Source organism: Amphiprion ocellaris, chromosome 7 (genome assembly GCF_022539595.1).
Source record: "Amphiprion ocellaris isolate individual 3 ecotype Okinawa chromosome 7, ASM2253959v1, whole genome shotgun sequence".
Classification (NCBI taxonomy): Eukaryota; Metazoa; Chordata; class Actinopteri; family Pomacentridae; genus Amphiprion; species Amphiprion ocellaris.
In genome coordinates, this window is record NC_072772.1 from 38,740,508 (window position 1) to 38,764,982 (window position 24,475).

The window sequence follows — 24,475 nt, forward strand, 5'->3', positions numbered from 1 at the left end:
CGATTCCTGAACCTTCAGGATGATGGTAGTTAGCTGGTTATTGAACCATCAGACTAAAGGAGACATTTAGTGACTCACTGAGATGGTCAACTTAACTCTCAGTCAGTCAGATGAACCACCTCCCTCAGATGGAACCCAAACTGCTAAACATTCAGCCAGAACTGATTCTGGAAAGACATATTCTAAATATTCAGAATGTAAGGTAGACAATAAAAATAAGAAACACAGAGATACTGTGACGTACTATAAAGAAAGAAAGAGAAAGAAAAAGGGTTCTCAATTGAAATTTCTGATGGTTTTCCTCTCAGTCTCCTGGAGAACCAGAACAAGAACTAGAGCCAGAACCAGGAGGAGGTTCTGGTTCTGGTCTATAGAATCTTTGTAGTATAAACTGTATTTTTAGAGAATGTTTTAATGGGACGTGTAGAATGAAATGATTTGGATTAAATATCTTGATTTAAACTCAGATTTATTAATTATTCTGTTAAAACACGTGATGCATTCAAAGACAGTGGGAAGGTTGAGAATCTCAGGATGTGTTCTGTTTTTATAGTTTCTGGATTATAATTTGAACCAGTTTTTAGAGGAAACTCTTTTCAAACCCACCAGCAGATTCTACGGTTCTGACGGTTAAAGTCTGTAGATTTTAAACTAAATCCAACAGATCAGTTGGACTTTTTAAGGACTTCCTGTACATCAGTTATGATATCTGACATTAAAAAGTACGAATGTTTCTTTAAATCCCAAGCAGTAGATGTGGAATGTGTTGGTCCCTCTGTGTGTTCAAGTTGTTTGTGCATCAGAAACTCTACAGATAAAGTTTAATGAGGACACTTTGATTCCTGCATCATCTGAGGAGGACTGAAGGAAATATTTCATAAATCTAGAAGCTTCTGACAACAAGAACATTCATGTTCAGTCTGAGCTCTTTAATAATCATAAACTCTCTATTAATCTGAACATGTTGGCTCTGCAGCTTCATCTCTGCTGTTGGTTTTATTCACCTGCTGCAGCTCAGAGCTACTACAGAACTACTACAATAACAGAGCATTAGAACAGACTTATTATTACTCTGCTATTACAATAAGTCTGTTATAATTCTGGTGCTACATGTAAAAAGGTTTTCTCAGAATCTGAGAAGTTGCAGAAACACTCGTCAGAAACCACAGACTGGCCTGATAACGACCAGTACACCTTAGACTTTTAAACCACTAAACCAGTAACGATATAAACCAGTAAACCAGTAAAGATATAAACCAGTGAAACCAGTAAAGATATAAACCAGTAAACCAGTAAAGCTATAAACCAGTAAAGATATAAACCAGTAAGCCAGTAAAGAGATAAACCAGTAAACCAGTAAAGATATAAACCAGTAAACCAGTAAAGATTACTAAACCAGTAAACCAGTAAAGGTCTAACCTCTACCTGCATCCCAGCAGTAATAAATCCGTTCTGTCTCAGAGGAAAGTTCAAACTTTGGAGGTAAAAACATTTTCCATAAATCCAGCAGATCTTCCTACTGTTTTCTACAGACGCTTTAAACTGATCCCAGACCAGAACTAAAGGAGCCGATTGTTGTGTTTAAACTGATCCCAGACCAGAACTAAAGGAGCCGATTGTTGTTGTTTAAACTGATCCAGACCAGAACTAAAGGAGTCCGATTGTTGTGTTTAAACTGATCCCAGACCAGTCCACAGTGTGCTGATTGTTAGTTTGTGTCTATGGCTGGTACTGAACTCACCAGCTCCTCCATCAGACAGACGTCGTGTTTAATTCATGATTAATTCATGTTTTATTCATGTTGAATTCATGATTCTGGGAATAAAAGTGCAGCTGAGCGTCTGCAGGACTCAATCAGGAGGAACAGGAAATAAAACTACAAACATGAACTTTAACAGGAAAAACATTTAAATCTCACCAAAAAACTAACTGTCTGCACCAGATCCTCCAGAACCAGAACCACAACCAGAATCTCCTCCTGTTTCTGGTTGTGGTCCTGGTCCTGGTCTTGGTCCTGGTTCTGGTCCTTGTTCTGGTCCTGGTTCTGGTCCTGGTTCTGGTTCTCCAGAGCTGCAGGACTTTGAGTGCTGCAGAGATGAATGATGTCAGGATGACCAGAGTCATGTGATCTGATGATGTCATGTCTGTTCCTGCTGACCTCACTATGACTCATCATGTTCCAGTCAGTAACATTTAGTTCCTCTATTGATCAGCTGATCGATGTTCCTGATCAGCTGATCTGAAGAGTCCATGATTTAAACCAACGACACATTCAGAACCACAGAGAGGAAGAAATACCTGTAGTATTTATTACTTGTAGTATTTATTACTTGTAGTATTTATTAACTGTAGTATTTATTACTTGTAGTATTTATTAACTGTAGTATTTATTACTTGTAGTATTTATTAACTGTAGTATTTATTACTTGTAGTATTTGTTACCTGTAGTATTTATTACTTGTAGTATTTATTACTTATAGTATTTATTAACTGTAGTATTTATTACTTGTAGTATTTGTTACCTGTAGTATTTATTACTTGTAGTATTTGTTTCCTGTAGTATTTATTACTTGTAGTATTTGTTACCTGTAGTATTTATTACTTGTAGTATTTATTAACTATAGTATTTATTACTTGTAGTATTTATTACTTGTAGTATTTATTAACTGTAGAATTTATTACTTGTAGTATTTATTACTTGTAGTATTTATAAACTGTAGAATTTATTACCTGTAGTATTTAGTACTTGTAGTATTTATTAACTGTAGAATTTTTTAATTAAAGTATTAATGAATGAACCAATCAGCTGTCTGGTCTATATAAACGTGGATCAGGTTCCTCAGAGGTTCCTCAGATGTTCCGCTCCATAGAGGAGCAGAGAAATCTGAACTTCTAAAGAACGTTTTTAAAAATCTGACACCTCCAAGTTCTGCCATAAAACAGTTTCTGAAGAGGACCAAGACTCAGACTGAGACCCTCCTCAGAACCAGAACCAGAACCAGGAATCTCCAGAACCAGAACCAGGAAACTACAGAACAAGAACCAGAACCAGAAGCAGAACCAGACCTAAAGAACCTCCAGCTGATGACATCATCTAGAATTAAAGCAGATTTTACTTCATCTACAGTTTTTGTTTTTCCAGAACCTCAGTGTTATTTCCTGTCTGTAGATTTTTCAAACCTTCAGTGTTTTTATTAATTATTCCCCTTTATAATGATTGATCTGGTATTAATTATTAACCAGTTCATTAACAAACACCAGGATGAGAACTCCATGAAAACATTTAAATACTTTAGAGTAGTTTAGAGTACTTTAGAGTCCATCAGCACTAGTCTCTCCCAGTCTGTCCTTCCCAGTGGAACCGGTCTGTCCTTCCCAGTGGAACCAGTCCAATCTGTGGTTTTCTGAACTCTTCCTGTTCATGAGTTCGTCTCTGGCTTCAGTTTAAAGATGCAGAGTTCAAAGAAAAGGAAGAAGATCCTTAGAGGGAAACAACACACTGTCCTGTGATTGGACGAGAAAACAAGACACTGTCCTCTGATTGGACGAGACAACAACATACTGTCCTCTGATTGGACGAGACAACAACACACTGTCCTGTGATTGGACGAGACGACAACTCTGATTGGACGAGACAAGACACTGTCCTGTGATTGGACGAAACAACACCACACTGTCCTCTGATTAGACGAGACAACAAGACACTGTCCTGTGATTGGACGAGACAACAACACACTGTCCTGTGATTGGACGAGACAACAACACACTGTCCTGTGATTGGACGAGACAACAACACACTGTCCTGTGATTGGACGAGACAACAACACACTGTCCTGTGATTGGTTGTCTAACAGAAGGTCGTGTCATATGACGGTTGGTTTTTAAAGTCATTGGGCAGCTCACTTTTAGCTCCTCCCAGTCTGCTCTGATTGGTCTGTAGCTCTGATTGGTCGATCGCTGCGATTGGTCGGTAGCTGTTATTGGTCAGCAGTTAGCAGCAGCTATGCTAACAGACTGTTCTCTGAGTTTAAACTCTGATGAAGTTCATCAGCAGGTCACTCATTAAAGGTTCACTGAGACGAATAAGTTTTATTTCTTGAATGTGACGGAGCTGTAAAGTGGAGGATCTTCTACAGAAACCACAGATGATCTGTTTAGAACCAGAAACTGAACCGGATCTCCGTCCATCCAGTGACTCAGCGTTCAGGAACATCTTTAAAGCTTCCACTGAGTGATGGAGAGAAACGGAACATAATGAAGCTTCATTCGACTGTCATATATAAATATAATAATGCTGTATATTAGATCATATTCAGTAGTGTTATGTACTAGATCATATAAATATTAAATATTATCCAGTATAGTGTTATGTACTAGATCATATAAATATTAAACATTATCCAGTATAGTGTTATGTACTAGATCATATAAATATTAAATATTATCCAGTATAGTGTTATGTATTAGAACATATAAATATTAAATATCCTCTACATCTGTCTGAGTCTCTTCACTGCAGCAGACTGATTTTATTTCACCGGAACTCTGAAACGCTGAAAATCTAAATGAGACTCTGAGCTTTAATTCTGCTGTTTTCAGTTCTTCAGTTCCTGAACCAAGACGTTGGTTCTCCTGAGAACCAGGAAGTATGGATCAGAACCAGGAAGTATGGAGAAGAAATAAAGGCACAGAGCTGGAGAACCACAGGAGCAGAAGAACCCGGTTCTGATCCAATCTGATGTTTACCAGGAACAGAAACTGGGAGAAACACTGCAGGAAGGTTTCAGCTTCAAACTGAGAAGAAATGAGAGAAGAAGGAACACTGGAGGAACCCAGCAGAACCAGTACAGAACCAAAACCCAGAGACCTGGACGGGAATCAGGTCTAGTTCTGATGGGGTCCAGAAACTGACACTCAGAACATCCTGAACGTCCTGAACAAGATGCAGCGTTCCAGCAGGAATCAATACAGAACCGACACAGAACCAACACAGAACAAACACAGAACCAACACAGAACAGACACAGAACCAACACAGAACCAACACAGAACAGTGTTTCTGCTGCAGCCTGATGGACGTTTACAGCTGATAGCTGAGTTTCCTGCATTAAATCATCCCAACTGAACCAGGACCAGAACCAGGACTAGAACAGAACCAGAAACAGAACCAGGACCAGAACCAGGACTAGAACAGAACCAGAAACAGAACCAGGACCAGAACCAGGACTAGAACAGAACCAGAACCAGGATCAGAACAGAACCAGGACTAGAACCAGAACCAGAAAAGGACCAGGACCACTGAGCTCAGACAGAAACAGTCGGACCTTCAGGAAATCAGACTGACCTTCAGTCAGACCTTCAGTCAGGTCCTGTTCTGGTTCTGGTCATACTTTTATAAATGAATCACTGTTTAGAGTCCAGAACTTCACAGAAGCAGAAACACATGAAACTGAACACATCAGAAAGTTTAGAGCCTCCAGCAGAAACATCTATCCTTCAGACCTCCTTCACTCTGTCTGATCAATAATCAATAAACTGATTGACAATCAATAAACTGGTCAATAATCAATAAACTGATCAGAAAGCGGTCCAATCAGGTGGACTATGAGAATAAAGGTCCAGCAGATCTCCAGCCTCTGAAGTTCTTCAGAAGTTAGTTTGTGGTTTGTTTCTAACGTCATTAAGAAGCTTCTTGGTGTCCGACAGCTGACTTCCTGTCTGATTTCCTGTCTGCATCCTTCTGGTTCTGATCCGGTTCTTCTCCTCATTAAAGGACTGTATCAGAAGGAAACTAACTGGGTCAGATGAAGATGGATGGATCCTACAGCAGATCTTTCCTCCTCCAGCAAGTTTTCCTTCATGTTCTGAGGAAACTGATCTGATGTTCCATCAGGGAAACTAATGAATAAATCAGAGGAAAGATTCAGACGACTTCCAGGACTAACATCTAAAAACATCTGGAGTCACACTGTCAGGAAATAAGATGATGTCAGTCTGATGATGTCATACTGAGCACTTGCAGTAGAAGTTCAGCCCTTACAGCTGGTTGTGGAGATTCATGTTTCGAGAAACACTTTGATCTTCTCACCTTCTTGTAGGTCCACCAAGAAGATCTAATGTCCTTCAGTTCTGGACTATAAAATCCTACTACAGATATAATACTACTGAAGTACTTCAGTACCTTCACACTGATTCACTTTGCACACATTAGATTACCGCCAGAACCATCGGAACCACCGGAACCACCAGAACCACCACAACCATTAGAACCACTGGAACCATCGGAACCACCAGAACGATTAGAACCGCCAGAACCATCAGAACTATTAGAACCACCAGAACCACCAGAACCACCAGAACCATCAGAACCATCAGAACCACCAGAACATCAGAACTATTAGAACCACCAGAACCATCAGAACCAAAGCTGCCGTTTGAATCCAACATGAGAGCAGAACCTCCTTTCACCTCCACCTGAAGCTTCAGAGGAGAACCTTTAACTGATCAATACCAGAACCTGAGGAGAACTTCATCCTGCATGAGAACATTCTTCTCTTCTTCTCTCTTCCTCAAAAATCACTTCCTGTCCATCAGACCTTCTCATGTTGTTCAGGAGGAAACTTCTGTGGTTTAATCTGATTAGTTCACATGAAAACCTGTTTTTCTGCAGATGAACTTTGGTTCTGTGGTTCTGATCCGTTTCCTGACATGAAGATCAGACCTCCTGGACATGACCTCAGCCCTGCAGCAGATAAATGTTCCGAACAAACAGAAGAGCAGAGAAACAAACTCACAGCAGAACCAGCAGAACCCAACAGTTAGAAGAAGCTTCCAGACTGACCCGATGTCTAAAACCAGCAGAACCAGCAGGAGAACTAGCAGAACCAGCAGGAGAACTAACAGAACCAGCAGGAGAACTAACAGAACCAGCAGAATCAGCAGAGCTCAGAGGTTCTGGTTCCGTCTGCAGGACCGATGAGGCCTCAGAGGTTCTGGTTCCGTCTGCAGGACCACTGAGGCCTCCATAACAGAGCTCCATCTCCTCCTCTGTGCAGCGTTTCAACTCATCTCTAATCCTCAGTCGGAGCAGAACCAGAAGAACTCACCTCATCTCCATGGTCCTGGTCCTTCTGGTCCTCCTAGTCCTCTGTGGATCCAGCAGACGGAGGATCTTCTGATCTGGGAGTGTCTCTGTTGTTCCTCTGCAGAGGGAAGCTAACAGCTATGCTAGCAGGGAGGGGGGGTGATGATGCGGCACCTTTCACAGGAAGCGGGGGGGGGGGGTTACCATGGAAACAGAGGTGATGTGAGGGAGGAGGAGGAGCCAGCCTCTGATTGGCTGACAGGGTGTGGCGCTCCCCTCCTCAGGGAGGGAGGAGGAAGAGGGAGGAGGGAGGGAGGGAGGGGGGGAACAGAGCAGCTGAGGAGGAAGAGGAGGCGCCCCCTAGTGGACAGAGCAGGAAGCGCAGGACACAGACAGGAAATTACAAAATAAAATAAAAATAAACAACACAAGCTGATGAGGAGGAGGCGCCCCCCTAGTGGACACAGCTGGAAGCGCAGGACACAGACAGGAAATTACAAAATAACACAAAATAAACAACAGATATAGGAAACAGACAGGAAATAACACAATAAAATAAAAATAACAGATACAGGAAACAAACAGGAAATAACACAATAAAATAAAAACAAACAACAGATACAGGAAACAAACAGGAAATAACACAATAAAATAAAAATTAAAAACAGATAAAGGAAACAAACAGGGAAATAACAAAATAAATATCATAAAAAATAAACAACAACAAGAGGAAATAAACAACAGATTAAACAAAAACACAGAAATATTAATTCAATTCAATTCAATTTTATTTATATAGCGCCAATTACAGTCAAATTGTCTCGAGACGCTTTACAGAACCCATATGCCTGAACCCCCAGAGCAAGCCAAAAGGCAACAGTGGCAAGGAAAACACCCTTTTAACAGGGAAAAAAAACCTCGAGCAGAACCCGGCTCTAATGTGGGGGAACCCATCTGCCTGCTGGCCGGGCGGGTTGAGAGGGACAGAAGAGGTAGAGAGGTAGAGATAGAGGGGTAGAGATAGAGATAGAGGGATACAGATAGAGGGATAGAGATAGAGAGGTGGGGGGGTGGGACACAAGGACCATAAAACACAGCCACACATCTGAAGCATCCAGCATCCAGCTCTGGGACCAGGGACACTCGGAGAAAGGACACAGAAAGAAACAGAGTGAATGTAATGCAATAATGGTATATATAGTAAATACATAGGTAGTTAGAGAAGGGCTCAGTGCATCCAGAGAGGTTCCCCAGCAGCCTAGGCCTATAGCAGCATAACTAGGGGCAAACTAAAGGGACGTCAAGAGGGGAAGTCATATTAAAAATCATCATCTTACAAGCTCAAAAACGTTCATCATGTCTTCTTATTGATGCAGCAGTTTGAGTTCTTCAGTTCAGTTCAGACATAAAATGATCAGACAGATGTTGGTTAGACAGATGTTGATTACTGTGACTGTCCAGCTAATCAACATCAGTTTATTTATCAGTTTATTATAGTGGTTAGCACTTTCGCCTTGCAGCAAGAAGGTCCCTGGTTCGCGTCCCGGCTTTCCCGGGATCTTTCTGCACGGAGTTTGCATATTCTCCCTGTGCATGCGTGGGTTTTCTCCGGGTACTCCGGCTTCCTCCCACAGTCCAAAAATATGCTGAGGTTAATTGATTACTCTAAATTGCCCGTAGGTGTGAATGTGTGAGTGATTGTTTGTCTATATATGTAGCCCTGTGACAGACTGGTGACCTGTCTAGGGTGTCCCCTGCCTTCACCTGAGTCAGCTGGGATAGACTCCAGCCCCCCCCCATGACCCTAGTGAGGATTAAGCGGTGTATAGATAATGGATGGATGGATAACTTTATTTATATAACTATTATATAATTTATTTATAATTTTGTTTCTCATTTAATTCAACATTTCTGACAGAAAAACCTAAAAAGCTCCAAACAAACCAAAAAAACCGTCGAACTAAATGCTGAGCTGCATTAAAATTCAATTAATCTGCAGAACTAAACAGGAATCAGCTGAAAATTCACCTGGAACCCTCCGACAGGTAAAATAGATCCTTAAAAACCTGCAAACAGCCATCAATTCACCTGGTTATTGATCATATTCACCTGGTTATTGATCAGAACCCCTGAGCTCAAACGAAAACAGTCGGACCCTCAGTCTGATCTCCTGAAGGTTGATTCTTCAGATTGAAACATCAGAACAGAGTCAATGATGTTACTGGCCTGGTCTAGCCCCGCCCCCTTCCGGTCATACGTTCTCCTTCCGGCGTGTTTCCGGTCTTTGAGGCTCTGCTGCTGCTGATTGGTGGATTAGGTGCAGCTGTTGGAGCCTCACGCCTACAGCTCATTCAATCAGCCGCTATAAAACCGGCTTCACAGATCAGAGGACGTGGGACCGAACTGCCTCAGTCCTGGAGAGACACCGGGACCCTGCAGCCGCCAGAGCAGCCCGTTCTGCCCCAGCTGTGGACCCCTGCCGCCCCCCAGAGAGAGGATGACGTGGACCCTCCCACCGGACTCCTTCCCCCGTTCCAGCGAGTGAGTGCTGGCCCTAGTTAATTTTCATTATTATTTTGAACAATAAATTCTGTTTTTTCCTGCCTTCCGACTCCTCTGACGATCTCACTTTGAAATTTCACACGTCCCTTGCTAACTGATCGTTTATTAAAGTCATACTTTTATAAATTAATCACTTTTTAGAGCCCAGAAAGAATTAAAATGAAGATTAAAAAATGGACAAAAACCGACAGTCCAGAAACTGAACCTGATTTAAAGATTATTTCATATACATCTGATTAAACATAAATCTGATTAATGGTTTAATATACATCTGATTCAATATAAATCTGATTTATTCAAATCTGATTAAACATGGATCTGATTTAACATAAATCTGATCTAACATGGATCTACTGAATAAGAGGAAACCTAAAAACTTGGACCTTCAGGATCCTGAACTTGAACAGTTCCTGCGGTTCCGTCCAGCAGCCAGCAGGGGGCGACTCAGGAGAAGAAATCACATGGTGCAGAAGAACCAGGACCAGGACCAGAACCACAACTACAACCATAGGATCCAGTTCATCTCTGCAGACCAGCTGATCACAGCTTTGTTCACTCAGTCTGCTCAGTTATTGATCAGTTATTGATCAGAACAACATGAGGATTCATTTACAGAAGAAAAACCTGACAGTTTTTAAATGAATAAAACCCCTAATTTCAGATGTTCAGGATCAGTTTTAGCTTCATTTATGTCCAGCATCAGAGAGGAATCATTAAAAGTCAGATCAGTCTGATGCTGATTAGAAAATATTTCTTAATCAATAATCTGCAGCTGATCAATCAATGACAATAAAATCAAACTGATCAGTGTTTATTAGTCCTGTTCTAGACTCCTGGTTGGTTCTTCAGTCGGTTCTGATCCTTCAGAAGTCTTTGTCATGGTTGGAGGTCATTAACCTTCTCATGAGTCTTTGTCATGGTACCCGTTGCTGCTAAACTCCCACAATGCTCTCTGCTCTAAAATGACCTGCTGATAGTCCAGTTTTTATCTAAATACAGTGTAGAGATATTCAGTACTAATACTACTACTACTACATCTACTACTACTACGACTGAACTCTTCTGGTATCTGAACAGCTACCTCTTCTACTACTACTATTTCTACTACTAACACTGCTACTACTAACAATAATAATAATACTTCTATTTTCTGGAACCTGAAAAACAAAAAGTCGACAAGTTGCAGCAGTTTGGAAAAAAAAGAAACTTTATTTGGAAACATTATGGAGAGAAAAGAAAAAGTATTTTTAGAGTTTTTCATTTGTGAAAATCCTTTTATTTACTATAATACAGAGCGGATGTTAGAGTGGCCTGGTTTGTACACCGGATGAAACCGGAAAACAGCTGATTGATAGAAACTACAGACCAACAGCTGAACCTTTGTTATCCCACAAAGAAAAGACGCTTCATCCACTCACAACCTCCGTTTGGCTTCGTCCCGTCACTGCTTCTAATCAGATCAGATCCATCCAATATCCTTTAAATCTCAAATTCAGATTGTTTAAAAACTTTTTATTCCTCCTGGTGTCCTCTTCAAACTGTTTCTAACACCTGACTGTTAAAACTCTCCAGGTTGGTGTTGTTCATGAATTCCTCCAGTTCAAGGCTTCAGATTCTCCTTCTGACTATTAGTGGTTGAAAATGTGAAAATATCACATTAGAATTGTACAAGTTTCACATTTGGAGGCTGGAACTGACAGATATTTGTCATTTTTGTTCCTGAAGCAGAGAGAATAAATCAGTTTTCTGCAAATAGAATCCCTGTTTCACTACTGGAGGGAAAATATTTCTAGTTTTATGATGTAAAAGTGGCTTTGAGGGCTAAAAATGTAAAAATATCACATTTATACCAGACAAACATTTGGTGTTTTCTGCAGACAATGAAAATATAGAACGGAGGTAAAGTTAATGATCTAGAAGTGGTTTGAATGGCTCAACGTTAGAATTATTAGAAAAGGAAAAGTTTGAATCTTTAAACAGTCGAACATCCTGAGAGCTAAACGTCCTAAAATCACTTTCATCAGCAGAACCACAAACATCTGGAACCTTCCTGGAACAAACGATGAAAATGTTCCAGTTTTCTGCCGACAAAGAGTTTCTCAGCTGGAGGGGAAAAAAGAGCTTTAAGACGTAGAAGTGGTTTAAACAGATCAGTTAGTGTACAAAGACTATACTTCATCTGGAGTCATAGAGGACACGGTCCAGCAGATCTACGATGGACAGATCTGTTGGATAGATCTACATTCATCAGCTCTATATTGAACAGCTCTACGATAGACAGATCTATGATGGATAGAGCTACATTCATCAGATCTATGTTGAACAGATCTATGTCTGAGAGTTGAACTGAACTTTTTTCCTGTTTCTCTGGATTCTGATTTCATCCCAACATTCAGTTTAACTTTAAACTCTTTAGAATTAAACCTGAAGCAGCAGAAGAACAAACAGGAACAGAAACCAGAACCGATGATTTAAAACTGGAGACAATTTCATCTAAATTTAAAGAAAATCTCAAATTAAATAAATTCAGTTTTTTTATTGAAAACTTTATTCCACATTCAAACAATTGATCCATGAAATCAATCAGGAACTGTTCTGATCATGGATCAGTTTTTCCTGGTTTCTTTCAGCTGATGGATCCAGATTAATGGCAGTTTTCCTTCAGGAGGTTCAGACTGAATACTAGTAGTAATACTACAGTAGAATACTTCTGTGTGTATAAATATCTGCAGTACTGCAGTATTTTCTATAAACTAGAGTTTTGATCTGAATCAGGTTTAAAGAGTTTAGATGAAAATTAAAGTTTCATTTTATTTTCTGTTTCAGTTAAACGACGATGAAGAAAAGAGCTGAGAGACTTTAATGTGTGGGACGAGCCAAACAGTTATTGATCAGGTATTGATCAGGTATTGATCAGTTACTGATCAGTTATTGATCAGTTATTGACCAGTTACTGATCCGCTAACACTCTCATTCACACAGCATCAGAACAGGTGATTAATGTCCAGGTTATAGTCCGTACCCCGTAGTTCACTAAGCAGCCTCTGCTGATAATTCATAGATTTATACTTTATATACTTCTGTCCTCTATTTAGGGAAACTATTCCACAAACAACCAAAAATACGAGATTAACCATTGGTTTGTTGATGGAGGAGGAAGGAAGCGATGAAGAAACGTTCCCTTAAACCACCACGAGCTTCAGAGTTTCATTTTTTAACTTTTAGTTTCTTTTTTGTTGTTTCACTAAAGTGGCAAAAACAGAGACATGCAAGTTTCCATCCAACGAACCGGCAGAAGAAACGAAGAGCGAAGGAGTCGAGATGCCTCCAAGTGGTTTCATCATCATCATCATCTTTGTCCTGCTTCCCTTTTTCCTTCTGCTGCTCCTCAAACACTCAGCAGACACAAACCATAAAAAAATACAAAAACTAACATGACAAACATGAAATTGGTGTTTGGACCTTCATCGTCCTCCAGATCCGTTGTCCTCCTCCAAAAATAACCCAGATGTCTGCAAGTCCACGGATCTGCTCGCTGCTTCAGCCACCAGAAGAAGAAGAAGAAGAAAGGTTTCCTGTGCAGGAAGACAAACAGTGGATCAGTTGGTTCAGCTCCTTCAGGAGAACCTCTGTGCTCAGCGTTGCTATGTGCCCACAGGAGACTGGACGTGTTTGATCAGCTCACAAGTCCTCAGCTCTCCAGAAGATCTCCAGAAGCTCTTCAGAAGATCTCCAGAAGCTCTTCAGAAGTTCTCCAGAAGCTCTTCAGAAGGTCTCTAGAAGTTCTTCAGAAGCTCTCCAGAAGTCCTCCAGAAGCTCTTCAGAAGCTCTTCAGAAGTTCTCCAGAAGTTCTCCAGAAGTCCTCCAGAAGCTCTTCAGAAGCTCTTCAGAAGTTCTCCAGAAGTTCTCCAGAAGTCCTCCAGAAGCTCTTCAGAAGTTCTCTAGAAGCTCTTCAGAAGATCTCCAGAAGTTCTCCAGAAGTCCTCCAGAAGCTCTTCAGAAGCTCTTCAGAAGTTCTCCAGAAGTTCTCCAGAAGTCCTCCAGAAGCTCTTCAGAAGTTCTCTAGAAGCTCTTCAGAAGATCTCCAGAAGTTCTCCAGAAGCTCTTCAGAAGATCTCCAGAAGTTCTTCAGAAGCTCCTCAGAAGATCTCCAGAAGCTGCTATATGAGCGGGTCAGGCGGCAGCGTGTGCTGGATCTGCTGGATCTGCTGGGGCTGCAGCGGTGGAGGTAGCTGCAGCGGCAGCAGAGCCTCCACCATGTTGTGGCAGTGTGGAGGCGGCGTCCCCTCGCTGCTGGAGCTCTCGGCCACCTCGCCGCCATGGAAGAAGTAGTCGCTCTGCAGGATGAAGGACTCCACCACGGCCTGATTCAGCTTGGTGGTCGACAGCGTGTCCTTGTTCTCAAAGTCGGGTCTCATCAGCGTCGGCCAGAAGCAGATGGAGAGATTATCAGCCGTCATCAGGTTGGTTTTACTGTGCTGGCTCACCCTGACAACGGAGACACAATGTTTAAACAACGTCAACACAACGTTTCAACAATGTCAACACAACATTTTAACAATGGCAACACAACGTTTTAACGTCAACACAACGCTTTAACAACGGCAACACAACGTTTTAACAATGTCAACACAACGTTTTAACAATGGCAACACAACGCTTTAACGTCAACACAACGTTTTAACAATGTTTAAACAGATTTTTCATATTTAGAAAAATACATCGTGTGGCCTTTTAAACATCTAAAATATTGATATTTCACAGAAAAAGTGGTAAAAACAAGTTAAATAAAGAATGAATAGACTTTAATCAGTGAAATTACGAATCATTAACAGTTCATTATTAATATTCCAGGTGTGCAGCTCCAGATGTTTTACCTGTTCAGGTGTGTGATGATGTATTTAAAGACCTGGTAGTTCACCGACGGAAACTTCTTCACGATCTCACGCAAAACCTGCAGACGCTCCATGTAGTCCATGATTTCTGACACACAAAATACACAATAAAACAATAAAACACATAGAATACACTATAAAACACACAATAAAACACTCCTAAAGTCCACTAACTGCTGGCTCTGACTCTTAAAGTTCATGAACTGTTGGTTCTGACTCCTTAAAGTCCAAGAACTGTTGGTTCTGACTCTTTAAAGTCCAGGAACTGTTGGTTCTGACTCTTTAAAGTCCAGGAACTGTTGGTTCTGACTCTTAAAGTCATCAGGGTGGAGCCACATTCTGATAGCATTAATCTGATTCTTTAACTTAAAGCTGCGGTCAGATTAAATCAGCATCTCTGTGACGGTAGATTTGGTTTTATTACACAATAACAATAAAGGATTCTGAATCTGAACTTCTGTCCTCTGAAGCAGCAGGTTTCAGGACAGATCTACTTGGTGGACAGATATCTTACTGGCTGCCTCCACCAGCTCCGGGTGCAGACTGTAGGGGATCAGTGGGTCAGGAAGGTCGGTGAAGAACGCCTTCAGAGCTCCAGCAGCAGCGTTCACGGCCACGTCCATCGCCACAAAGTCGATGCTGTGATCTGGAGGACAAACACACAATCAGCTGGTTCATCCTCTGCAGGACAGACAGGAAGCAGAATCTGGGCAGAGCTTCAGAGTCACATGACCAGGCCTGAGGACCTCCAGGTAAAACCTGGAAACTGTCAGGTTCTTCTCTGTTCCCCTGAACCACTCCTGATGTTCCTTTAATCACCAAAACTCTGAGCAGGAAACTACACATAAATCAGAAAACATTTAAAGAAAGAAAAGCAGCAGCAACCAAACATCATGAAACTCAAATCAAACATTAAACACAGAGTCCTGCTGATAGAAGAATCTGAGTGCTCCTCCTTCATTCTGGTTCCTCAGAGCTGCAGGACTTTAAAATGAACCATAGTGAAGAAAAAACAGACAGAAGATTAAAACTATATAATTATTAAACTGTCCTCCCATAATAATAATAATAATAATAACAATGATAATAATACTATTATTATTATTATTATTATTATTATTATTATTATTATTATTATTATTATTATTATTATTATTATTATTAATAATAATAATAACAATAATAATAACATATTACTACTGTTTCTAAAATGTTTCTTTTAAATGTATTGTAGCACTTTGAGATTTTATATGTAAAGTGCATTATAAATTAAAGGCATTATTATTATTATTATTATTATTATTATTATTATTATTATTATTATTATTATTATTATTATTATTATTATTATTAATAATAATAATAATAATAATAATAATAATAAACTGTCCTCCCATGAAGTTGTGAATCTGTTATTCAGAATCATATTATTTAATGTTTACAGTTCACTTCTTACAGGTTGATGTTTTCTAAACCTGTAAATAATCTGAAGAAACATGTTCAGTTGTTGATTCTACAAACAGAAGTAACTCCGTAGTAAACTTAGAGCAGCTTCCATGTTCCAGGACTTACAGTGGGTTGCAAAAGTATTCACACCCATGACCAAAACTCAATTTCTCAGAACAGAACAAAGCAAAAATGAGTTTCACCTGTTTATATGAAAGGAAATAGCACAGACACAACAATCCATCACTGTTTTTGTTCGTAAGCACTCTTTACTATGAATAGATTGCAAAAGTCTGTATTTCATTGTTGCAAAAGTATTCACACTAAGTCATTAAGTCACAGTCAGTACTTGGTTGCAGCTCCTTTAGCAGCAATTACAGCTTCCAATGGCTTTGGATAGCCAGCAACGAGTTTTGCAATGGTCCTTGGACAGTTTTGCCCACTCCTCTTTGCAATACTGCTCCAGCTGAGTCAGGTTACTTGGTGACCTTCGGTGGACGGCAATCTTCAGATCCCTCCACAGGTTTTCTATCGGGTTGAGATCTGGGCTTTGACTGGGCCAGTCTAGAACCTTCACTTTCTTCTTCCTGAGCCATTCTTGTGTCACTCGAGCCGTATGTTTTGGATCATTATCCTGCTGAAAGGTGAACTTCCTCCCAAGGTTCAGGCTTTTTGCAGACTTGAAGAGGTTTTTCTCCAGGATGTCAATATATTTCGCACTATTCATAATCCCTTGCACACGGACAAGCTCACCAGGACCGGAGGAAGAGAAACAGCCCCAGAGCATTATGCTCTCACCTCCATGTTTCACGGTAGGGATGGTATGAGCCGGATCATTAGCTGTGTTGGCTTTGCGCCAAACGTACTTCTTGGTGTTCAGGCCAAAAAGTTCTATTTTCGTTTCATCTGACCAGATCACACTTTCCCACATCGCAGGAGTGTCTTTCAGATGTGTGGTAGCACACTGCAAACGAGCCTTGAGATGTTGTTTCTTCAGATATGGCTTCTTCTTTGCGACACGCCCATAGAGACCTTCCTTGTGTAAAGTGCGGGATACTGTGGACTTGTGTACGTTAGTCCCAGCACCCTGGAGAGACTTCTTCAGGTCTTCAAGAGTGACGGAGGGGTTTGCTCTGGCTTCCCTGAGCGGTTTCATCTTGCCTTTTGCCGTGATCTTGGAGGGACGCCCCGTTCTCCGGAGGTTCATAATGGTACCATGGCGCTTCCACTTCTGGACCAGTGATGCAACAGTACTTTTTGGCACATTGAGTGAACTTGCGATGGCTACATAGCTTTGCCCATCTCTATGCCTCTCTACAACTTTCTTTCTCAGGTCTTCTGACAGCTCCTTGGACTTCATAACTGTTGTCTGCTGACAACCATGGGATGACTGTGGACAGGTGAATATTGGGCACTATTTATAGGGAGAAATGAAGCCTATACAAGTCACAAGTGACTGAATACAGTCCTGTGACACTGTGATGCAATAGTTTATAGTGTGCAATCATTTTTGACTCAAAATAACATCTTCGGTGCAAAGGTGTGAATACTTTTGTAACAATGAAATACAGACTTTTGCAATCTATTCATAGTAAAGAGTGCTTACAAACAAAATCAGTGATTGATTGTTGTGTCTGTGCTATTTCCTTTCATATAAACAGGTGAAACTCACTTTTGCTTTGTTCTGTTCTGAGAAATTGAGTTTTGGTCATGGGTGTGAATACTTTTGCAACCCACTGTATTCTGCAGGTGTTTCTGTTTCTCTGCAGGTTCACTTATTGCTTTATATTATATTACATTACATTACATTATGCTATATTATAATATATTATGTTATGTTATGTTATATTATGTTATGTTATGTTATGTCACATCCTGGGTTCATGTAAACTGATCAGGGATAATGAGAAGCTGCTGCAGGGAGCTTTACCTTGATCAAACAGTTTCTGGATGTTGTCCTGGTCCGTCTTGTTCCCGCTGACCCGGTACAGACCTTCAGTGGTCAGACCTGAAACACAACAGCAGACCTTCAGCTCTCATTAAAAAATGGAGAATATTTCTCGATAAAACAATCTCATAATTCCTCCCTGAACGTTCTCCTTCTAGGGTTTAAAACAGCATTCAGACTTCATTCTGTCTAATTTATGTCTCATTAAACACCAAATATTCGGTTTTCTTTCTTTATCCAGCTGAACATCTGGTTTATCCAGCGGAACATCTGGTATATCCACCGAAACATCTGGTATATCCAGCGGAACATCTAGTATATCCAACTGAACATCTGGTTTATCCAGTGGAACATCTGGTATATCCAGCTGAACATCTGGTTTATCCAGCTGAACATCTGGTGTATCCAGCTGAACATCTGGTATATCCAGCGGAACATCTGGTTTGTCCAGCTGAACATCTAGTTTGTCCAGCTGAACATCTGGTTTGTCCAGCAGAACATCTGGTTTGTCCAGCGGAACATCTGGTTTATCCAGCTGAACATCTGGTATATCCAGCTGAACATCTGGTATATCCAGTGGAACATCTGGTTTGTCCAGCTGAACATCTGGTATATCCAGCTGAACATCTGGTATATCCAGTGGAACATCTGGTTTGTCCAGCTGAACATCTGGTATATCCAGCTGAACATCTGGTTTGTCCAGCTGAACATCTGGTATATCCAGCTGAACATCTGGTTTGTCCAGCTGAACATCTGGTATATCCAGCGGAACATCTGGTTTGTCCAGCGGAATATCTGGTATATCCAGCGGAACATCTGGTTTGTCCAGCGGAACATCTGGTATATCCAGCGGAACATCTGGTTTGTCCAGCGGAACATCTGGTTTAAGATGGTTCCAGTTCTGCTGCAGTGGAGCTATGAGATAAAACATTCAAGTTTCAGCTTCCTTTACTTCCTGATAAACTCTAGAACCTCTGGACCTCCAACAGAACCGCATCCATTATCTTCTCTCTGGAGTGAACCAGGACTCGTGGAGGAACTGACCCGACAGACGTGAACCATCAGATGGAACAGAACCAACATGGGACCTTGAAAGCATCGGATCAGCTCATTGGATGAAACGTTCTGATCTCATTCAGGAAGTCATTCTTTTAATCTTCACTGACCAACCAGCAAAACGACAAACTGTTTAAAGTTCATGGAAATATTTCTACGGCTGGTTCCTCCTCATATGGAAAATATGAAGCTCTAATTAGATCTAATTAATAATCAATTAATTCAGATCTAATTAATAATCAATTAATTCAGATCTAATTAATAATTAATTCAGATCTAATTAATAACTGATCCCAGAATAGGAGTCTGTTATTATTTATCATTGGATTCTCAGATTTACTATTCCTCTGATGTCCCTGAACGCAGCATTAACCTCACAGTGACCCTCCAGGCCAGAAATCCTGGACTTCTGAAGACATCTGACTCACAACAGGATGGAACACACACTGTAACACACTCTATAACGCACACTATCACACAGACAGAAAAACACACAGACAGAAAAACACATTATAACACACACTTTAAAACACATACAGACAGATGTGAAGGGAGGAAATTGTGTAACAGTGTACATATGATTGTATGTTGGGATCTGATAGGATGGCTGAGATATGATCTAATATCCTGACACACACACACACACACACACACACACACACACACACACACACACACACACACACACACACACACACACACACACAAACAGTTGTGTATCCTCTCCTGTGTGGTGGTTCTCCCACCAACTGGCCTAATCTCCATCTGTGGGATGCTGCTGCTGCTGACCTTCCTCCAGCCCACTGCTTCCAGTTGCCCATTTCCATCAATCTACTCTGCATCACCCTCACTATACTTGATTTGCTCATCTACATATTTTTGAATTTACCACCAGCTATATATGTAGTATATTTAATGCCAGAGCTGTACACCATAGCAGTAAACTATAATCAGTTTCCATGTTAGTTGTACTTTTGTTGGAAGAATTATACTGAGGTTCATTGTGGTTATCATTGAATGACTGTAAAGGTATCTCTATGCATATGTAAGCACTTCTTGTTGAGAAGTACATGTACATTTTAACTGTAATCTGTATGTACTCACAGTAAAGAACAGGGTTAACGTGTTCCATATGATAAGATAATGCATGTGACACTTTCTCTGACACTATTCTCTGTTAAACATATCTTATGCTGACGTATGATGCTGCCCCATGTTACATGACTGTTTGAAACTAAATAAAAGACGCAGAGGAGATACACTCTTCGGAGAAGGAAGGCTGCAGCAGCGGTGCGTGCAGTCTCTATCTCCCCTTGCTGCAAGTAAAAGATCTGAGCTCGTGAGTACTGTCTTTCCTTCCTGTGCTGAGCGTGGGTATTTTCAGGTTTGCATGTATCATCTGTCTTATCATGCATGTATTAAACTGTGTGTTTTATGGTCCTTGTGTCCCCCCCACCTCTCTACCTCTACCCCTCTACCTCTACCCCTCTACCTCTATCTCTACCTCTATCCCTCTATCTCTACCTCTATCCCTCTATCTCTACCTCTATCCCTCTATCTCTATCCCTCTACCTCCATCCCTCTACCTCCATCCCTCTACCTCTATCCCTCTACCTCTATCCCTCTATCTCTATCCCTCTATCTCTATCCCTCTATCTCTATCCCTCTACCTCCATCCCTCTACCTCCATCCCTCTACCTCCATCCCTCTACCTCTATCCCTCTATCTCTATCCCTCTATCTCTATCCCTCTATCTCTATCCCTCTATCTCTATCTCTCTACCTCTTCTGTCCCTCTCAACCCTCCTTCCAGCAGCAGATGGTTCCCCCACATTAGAGCCAGGTTCTGCTCCAGGTTTTTTCCCTGTTAAAAGGGTGTTTTCCTGCCACTGTCTCCTTAGGGCTGCTCTGGGGTTCAGGCATATGGGTTCTGGAAAGCGTCTCCAGACAATTTGACTGTAATTGGCGCTATATAAATAAAATTGAATTGAATTGAATTATCTATAAAGCCTCTCTCTCTACCTGTCTCTGTGTCTCTCTCCTGATTGGCCGGCTGCCACTGTTATTTTATCGCCACGACAACCATCTGCTGTGGACAGAGACAGGAAGTCGGTTCAATATGAGAAAATCAATGATTGGCTATTTTTACCTCCTGTTGACCACAGAGTCTGACGATTAAACTGTGTTTAGATTTACAGACTGCAGCTGATAGCACTGAACATCTGCAGCAACAACTGGAAGAAATGTTTAAACTCGCAGAGGGTTCAAAATGGAGCAGAAAATAGATTAATAACCCCGATTAATACCAGAAAACAGATTAATAACCCCGATTAATAATATCCCCGATTAATACCAGAAAACATTAATGACCTCGATTAATACCAGAAAACAGATTAATAACCCCGATTAATAATATCCCCGATTAATACCAGAAAACATTAATGACCTCGATTAATACCAGAAAACAGATTAATAACCCCGATAAATAATATCCCCGATTAATACCAGAAAACATTAATGACCTCGATTAATACCAGAAAACATTAATGACCTCGATTAATACCAGAAAACAGATTAATAACCCCGATTACTACCAGAAAATACCAACAGCTGATTAAGGACAACTAACACACAGACTGGAACCTGAAGGCATCACACACAGACTGGAATCTGAAGGCATCACACAGACTGGAACCTGAACGCATCACACAGACTGGAACCTGAAGGCATCCACTATAACACACACTTTAACACACACACACACTATAACACACACTTTAACACACACACACTATAACACACACACTTTAACACACACACCCAGTAGAGATTAACTGCGGCTGTTTTCTTCCTTCAAACTAAACTTTATACTCTATTTGACGTTTTGAAGGAAACTTTTTATCTTTAATTAAACGCATTTTATCTCCGTTGGTAAAATGTCCAGTCAGATTCTACAGGACGCATTCTGACTGATCAATAATCAGTTAATGATACCTACTGATCAATAATCAGTTCAATGACAGCTACTGATCAATAATCAGTTTAATGACAGCTACTGCCAGCAGGAAGAAGTGATTAAAATGTAAACATGAATATTCATGAGCAGGAAGCTGCCCAGGGGCATCATGGGAACTGTAGGACCGTCTGCTGCCTCATTATTTACACTCACAGCTGAACGTTAGTCAGACTCAGAGTTTAAGAGAAGATGAGGATATAACGGGAGCAGAGTCAGGAGAGGAAACGATGGAGTTCTTCACCACCTGAAGGAAAGGAAGTGACATCACATCAAAGGTCCAGTCAGGAACACCAGAACCACTGAGGCTCCACCTCTAAGTCAAAGATCTGAACGTCTAAAACAGCGACTGAAAGTTCCTCAGCTCCTCACACAAACCTTCAGTTCATTCTTTAATAAAAACTAAATCCACTGACTGAACACTTTCTGGTTTCTTTCCTCTGTGACGGAAAGCTGAAGATCTCTGGACGAAACCAGACATCTGAGGAAACTGTGATCCACATTTCACCATTTCTGACCCTGATTCATCCACAAATGAATCCACATTGGTTGGGTTTGTTTCTGTCAGACTGGAATGTCTAAAGAAATAAAAGTTAGATCTGATATGATCAGTGATGTGCTGCAGCTTTTCCACCCCAGGACCCTAAAAACACCTGATTTATTCATCAACTGACCTTCTAGAACCTTCTAGCACCACAAACCTGCTGATGGGGCAGTTAATACACAGCTCTGACAGAAACCAAGTCTATAACAATAATGATAATAACAATAATAATAATAATAATAATAATAATGAACTAATAATAACAGTAATAATAACAACAATAATGATAATAATAATGATGATGAACTAATAATAATAATAATAATAATAATAATAATAACAACAATAATAATGATAATAATTGTGAACTAATAATAATAATAATAACGGAGTATATCCGTATTAATAATAATGTCCCAGTAAAGAGGCTGATTGGCTCTCTAACTGTGATGTCACTTCTTGAATATCCACTGCAGCTCGTTTCAGATCACATGATCAGATCACATGATCAGATTACATGATCATCAGCAGCAAAACAGGAGTGAAAAGGAAGACAGAACACAACTACACACACACACAATACAGGACACACAAACAGGAGAGAGAAAAGGACGTCAGAAGGACTTGAAAAGGACAACTAGAACTGGACACGCACACACACTGGAACACACACACACTGGAACACACACAGAGGATCAATAACGTTCAGTCTGGACGGTGTTTTCTCTAAGTTTTTTTTAGGTGTTTTTTTGAACTATGGGTCTTTCTGTATTTTTCTAACTGTATTTTTCTAATTGTGTTTTTCTAACTGTATTTTGTACCTGTGTTTTTCTCACTGTGTTTTTCTCACTGTATTTTTCTAATTGTGTTTTTCCAACTGTATTTTTCTAACTGTGTTTTTCTAACTGTGTTTTTCTAACTGTATTTTTCTAATTGTGTTTTTCCAAGTGTATTTTTCCAACTGTATTTTTCTACCTGTATTTTTCAGTTTGTCTAACTGTATTTTTCTAACTGTGTTTTTCTAACTGTATTTTTCTGTTTTTCTAACTGTATTTTTCTGTTTTTCTAACTGTATTTTTCTGTTTTTCTAACTGTATTTTTTAATTGTGTTTTTCTAACTGTATTTTTCTCACTGTATTTTTCTAACTGTTTTTCTAAATGTATTTTTCTAACTGTTTTTCTAACTGTATTTTTCTAACTGTTTTTCTCACTGTATTTTGCTAACTGTGTTTTTCCATCTGTATTTTTCTACCTGTATTTTTCATTTTTTCTAACTGTATTTTTCTGTATTTTTCTAACTGTATTTTTCTAATTGTGTTTTTCTAACTGTATTTTGTACCTGTGTTTTTCTCACTGTGTTTTTCTCACTGTATTTTTCTAATTGTGTTTTTCCAACTGTATTTTTCTAACTGTGTTTTTCTAACTGTGTTTTTCTAACTGTATTTTTCTAATTGTGTTTTTCCAAGTGTATTTTTCCAACTGTATTTTTCTACCTGTATTTTTCAGTTTGTCTAACTGTATTTTTCTAACTGTGTTTTTCTAACTGTATTTTTCTGTTTTTCTAACTGTATTTTTCTGTTTTTCTAACTGTATTTTTCTGTTTTTCTAACTGTATTTTTTAATTGTGTTTTTCTAACTGTATTTTTCTCACTGTATTTTTCTAACTGTTTTTCTAAATGTATTTTTCTAACTGTTTTTCTAACTGTATTTTTCTAACTGTTTTTCTCACTGTATTTTGCTAACTGTGTTTTTCCATCTGTATTTTTCTACCTGTATTTTTCATTTTTTCTAACTGTATTTTTCTGTGTTTTTCTCACTGTATTTTTCTAACGTTTTTTCTCACTGTATTTTTCTACCTGTATTTTTCCTCCTCAGTGGCAGCCAACGGCAGCAGAACCATTTATTAGAATTATTCCTCCAGCTCTGACA

The 24,475-nt window shown here is 39.9% G+C and overlaps 1 protein-coding gene across 1 annotated transcript in view; it reads right to left on the bottom strand.

The window, feature by feature from the left end:
- Positions 1-10,829: 10,829 nt before the first annotated feature.
- Positions 10,830-24,475, bottom strand: part of LOC111579781 (rho GTPase-activating protein 5-like) — a 36,839-nt gene continuing 23,193 nt past the window's right edge. The window contains exons 4-7 of the mRNA XM_055012039.1: positions 17,917-17,994; positions 15,055-15,186; positions 14,523-14,628; positions 10,830-14,133 (exon numbers count right to left, since the gene is read on the bottom strand). Of these exons, the coding sequence (XP_054868014.1) occupies positions 13,806-14,133; positions 14,523-14,628; positions 15,055-15,186; positions 17,917-17,994 (644 nt within the window). The 3' untranslated portion in view covers positions 10,830-13,805. The remainder of the gene's footprint in view (positions 14,134-14,522; positions 14,629-15,054; positions 15,187-17,916; positions 17,995-24,475) is intronic.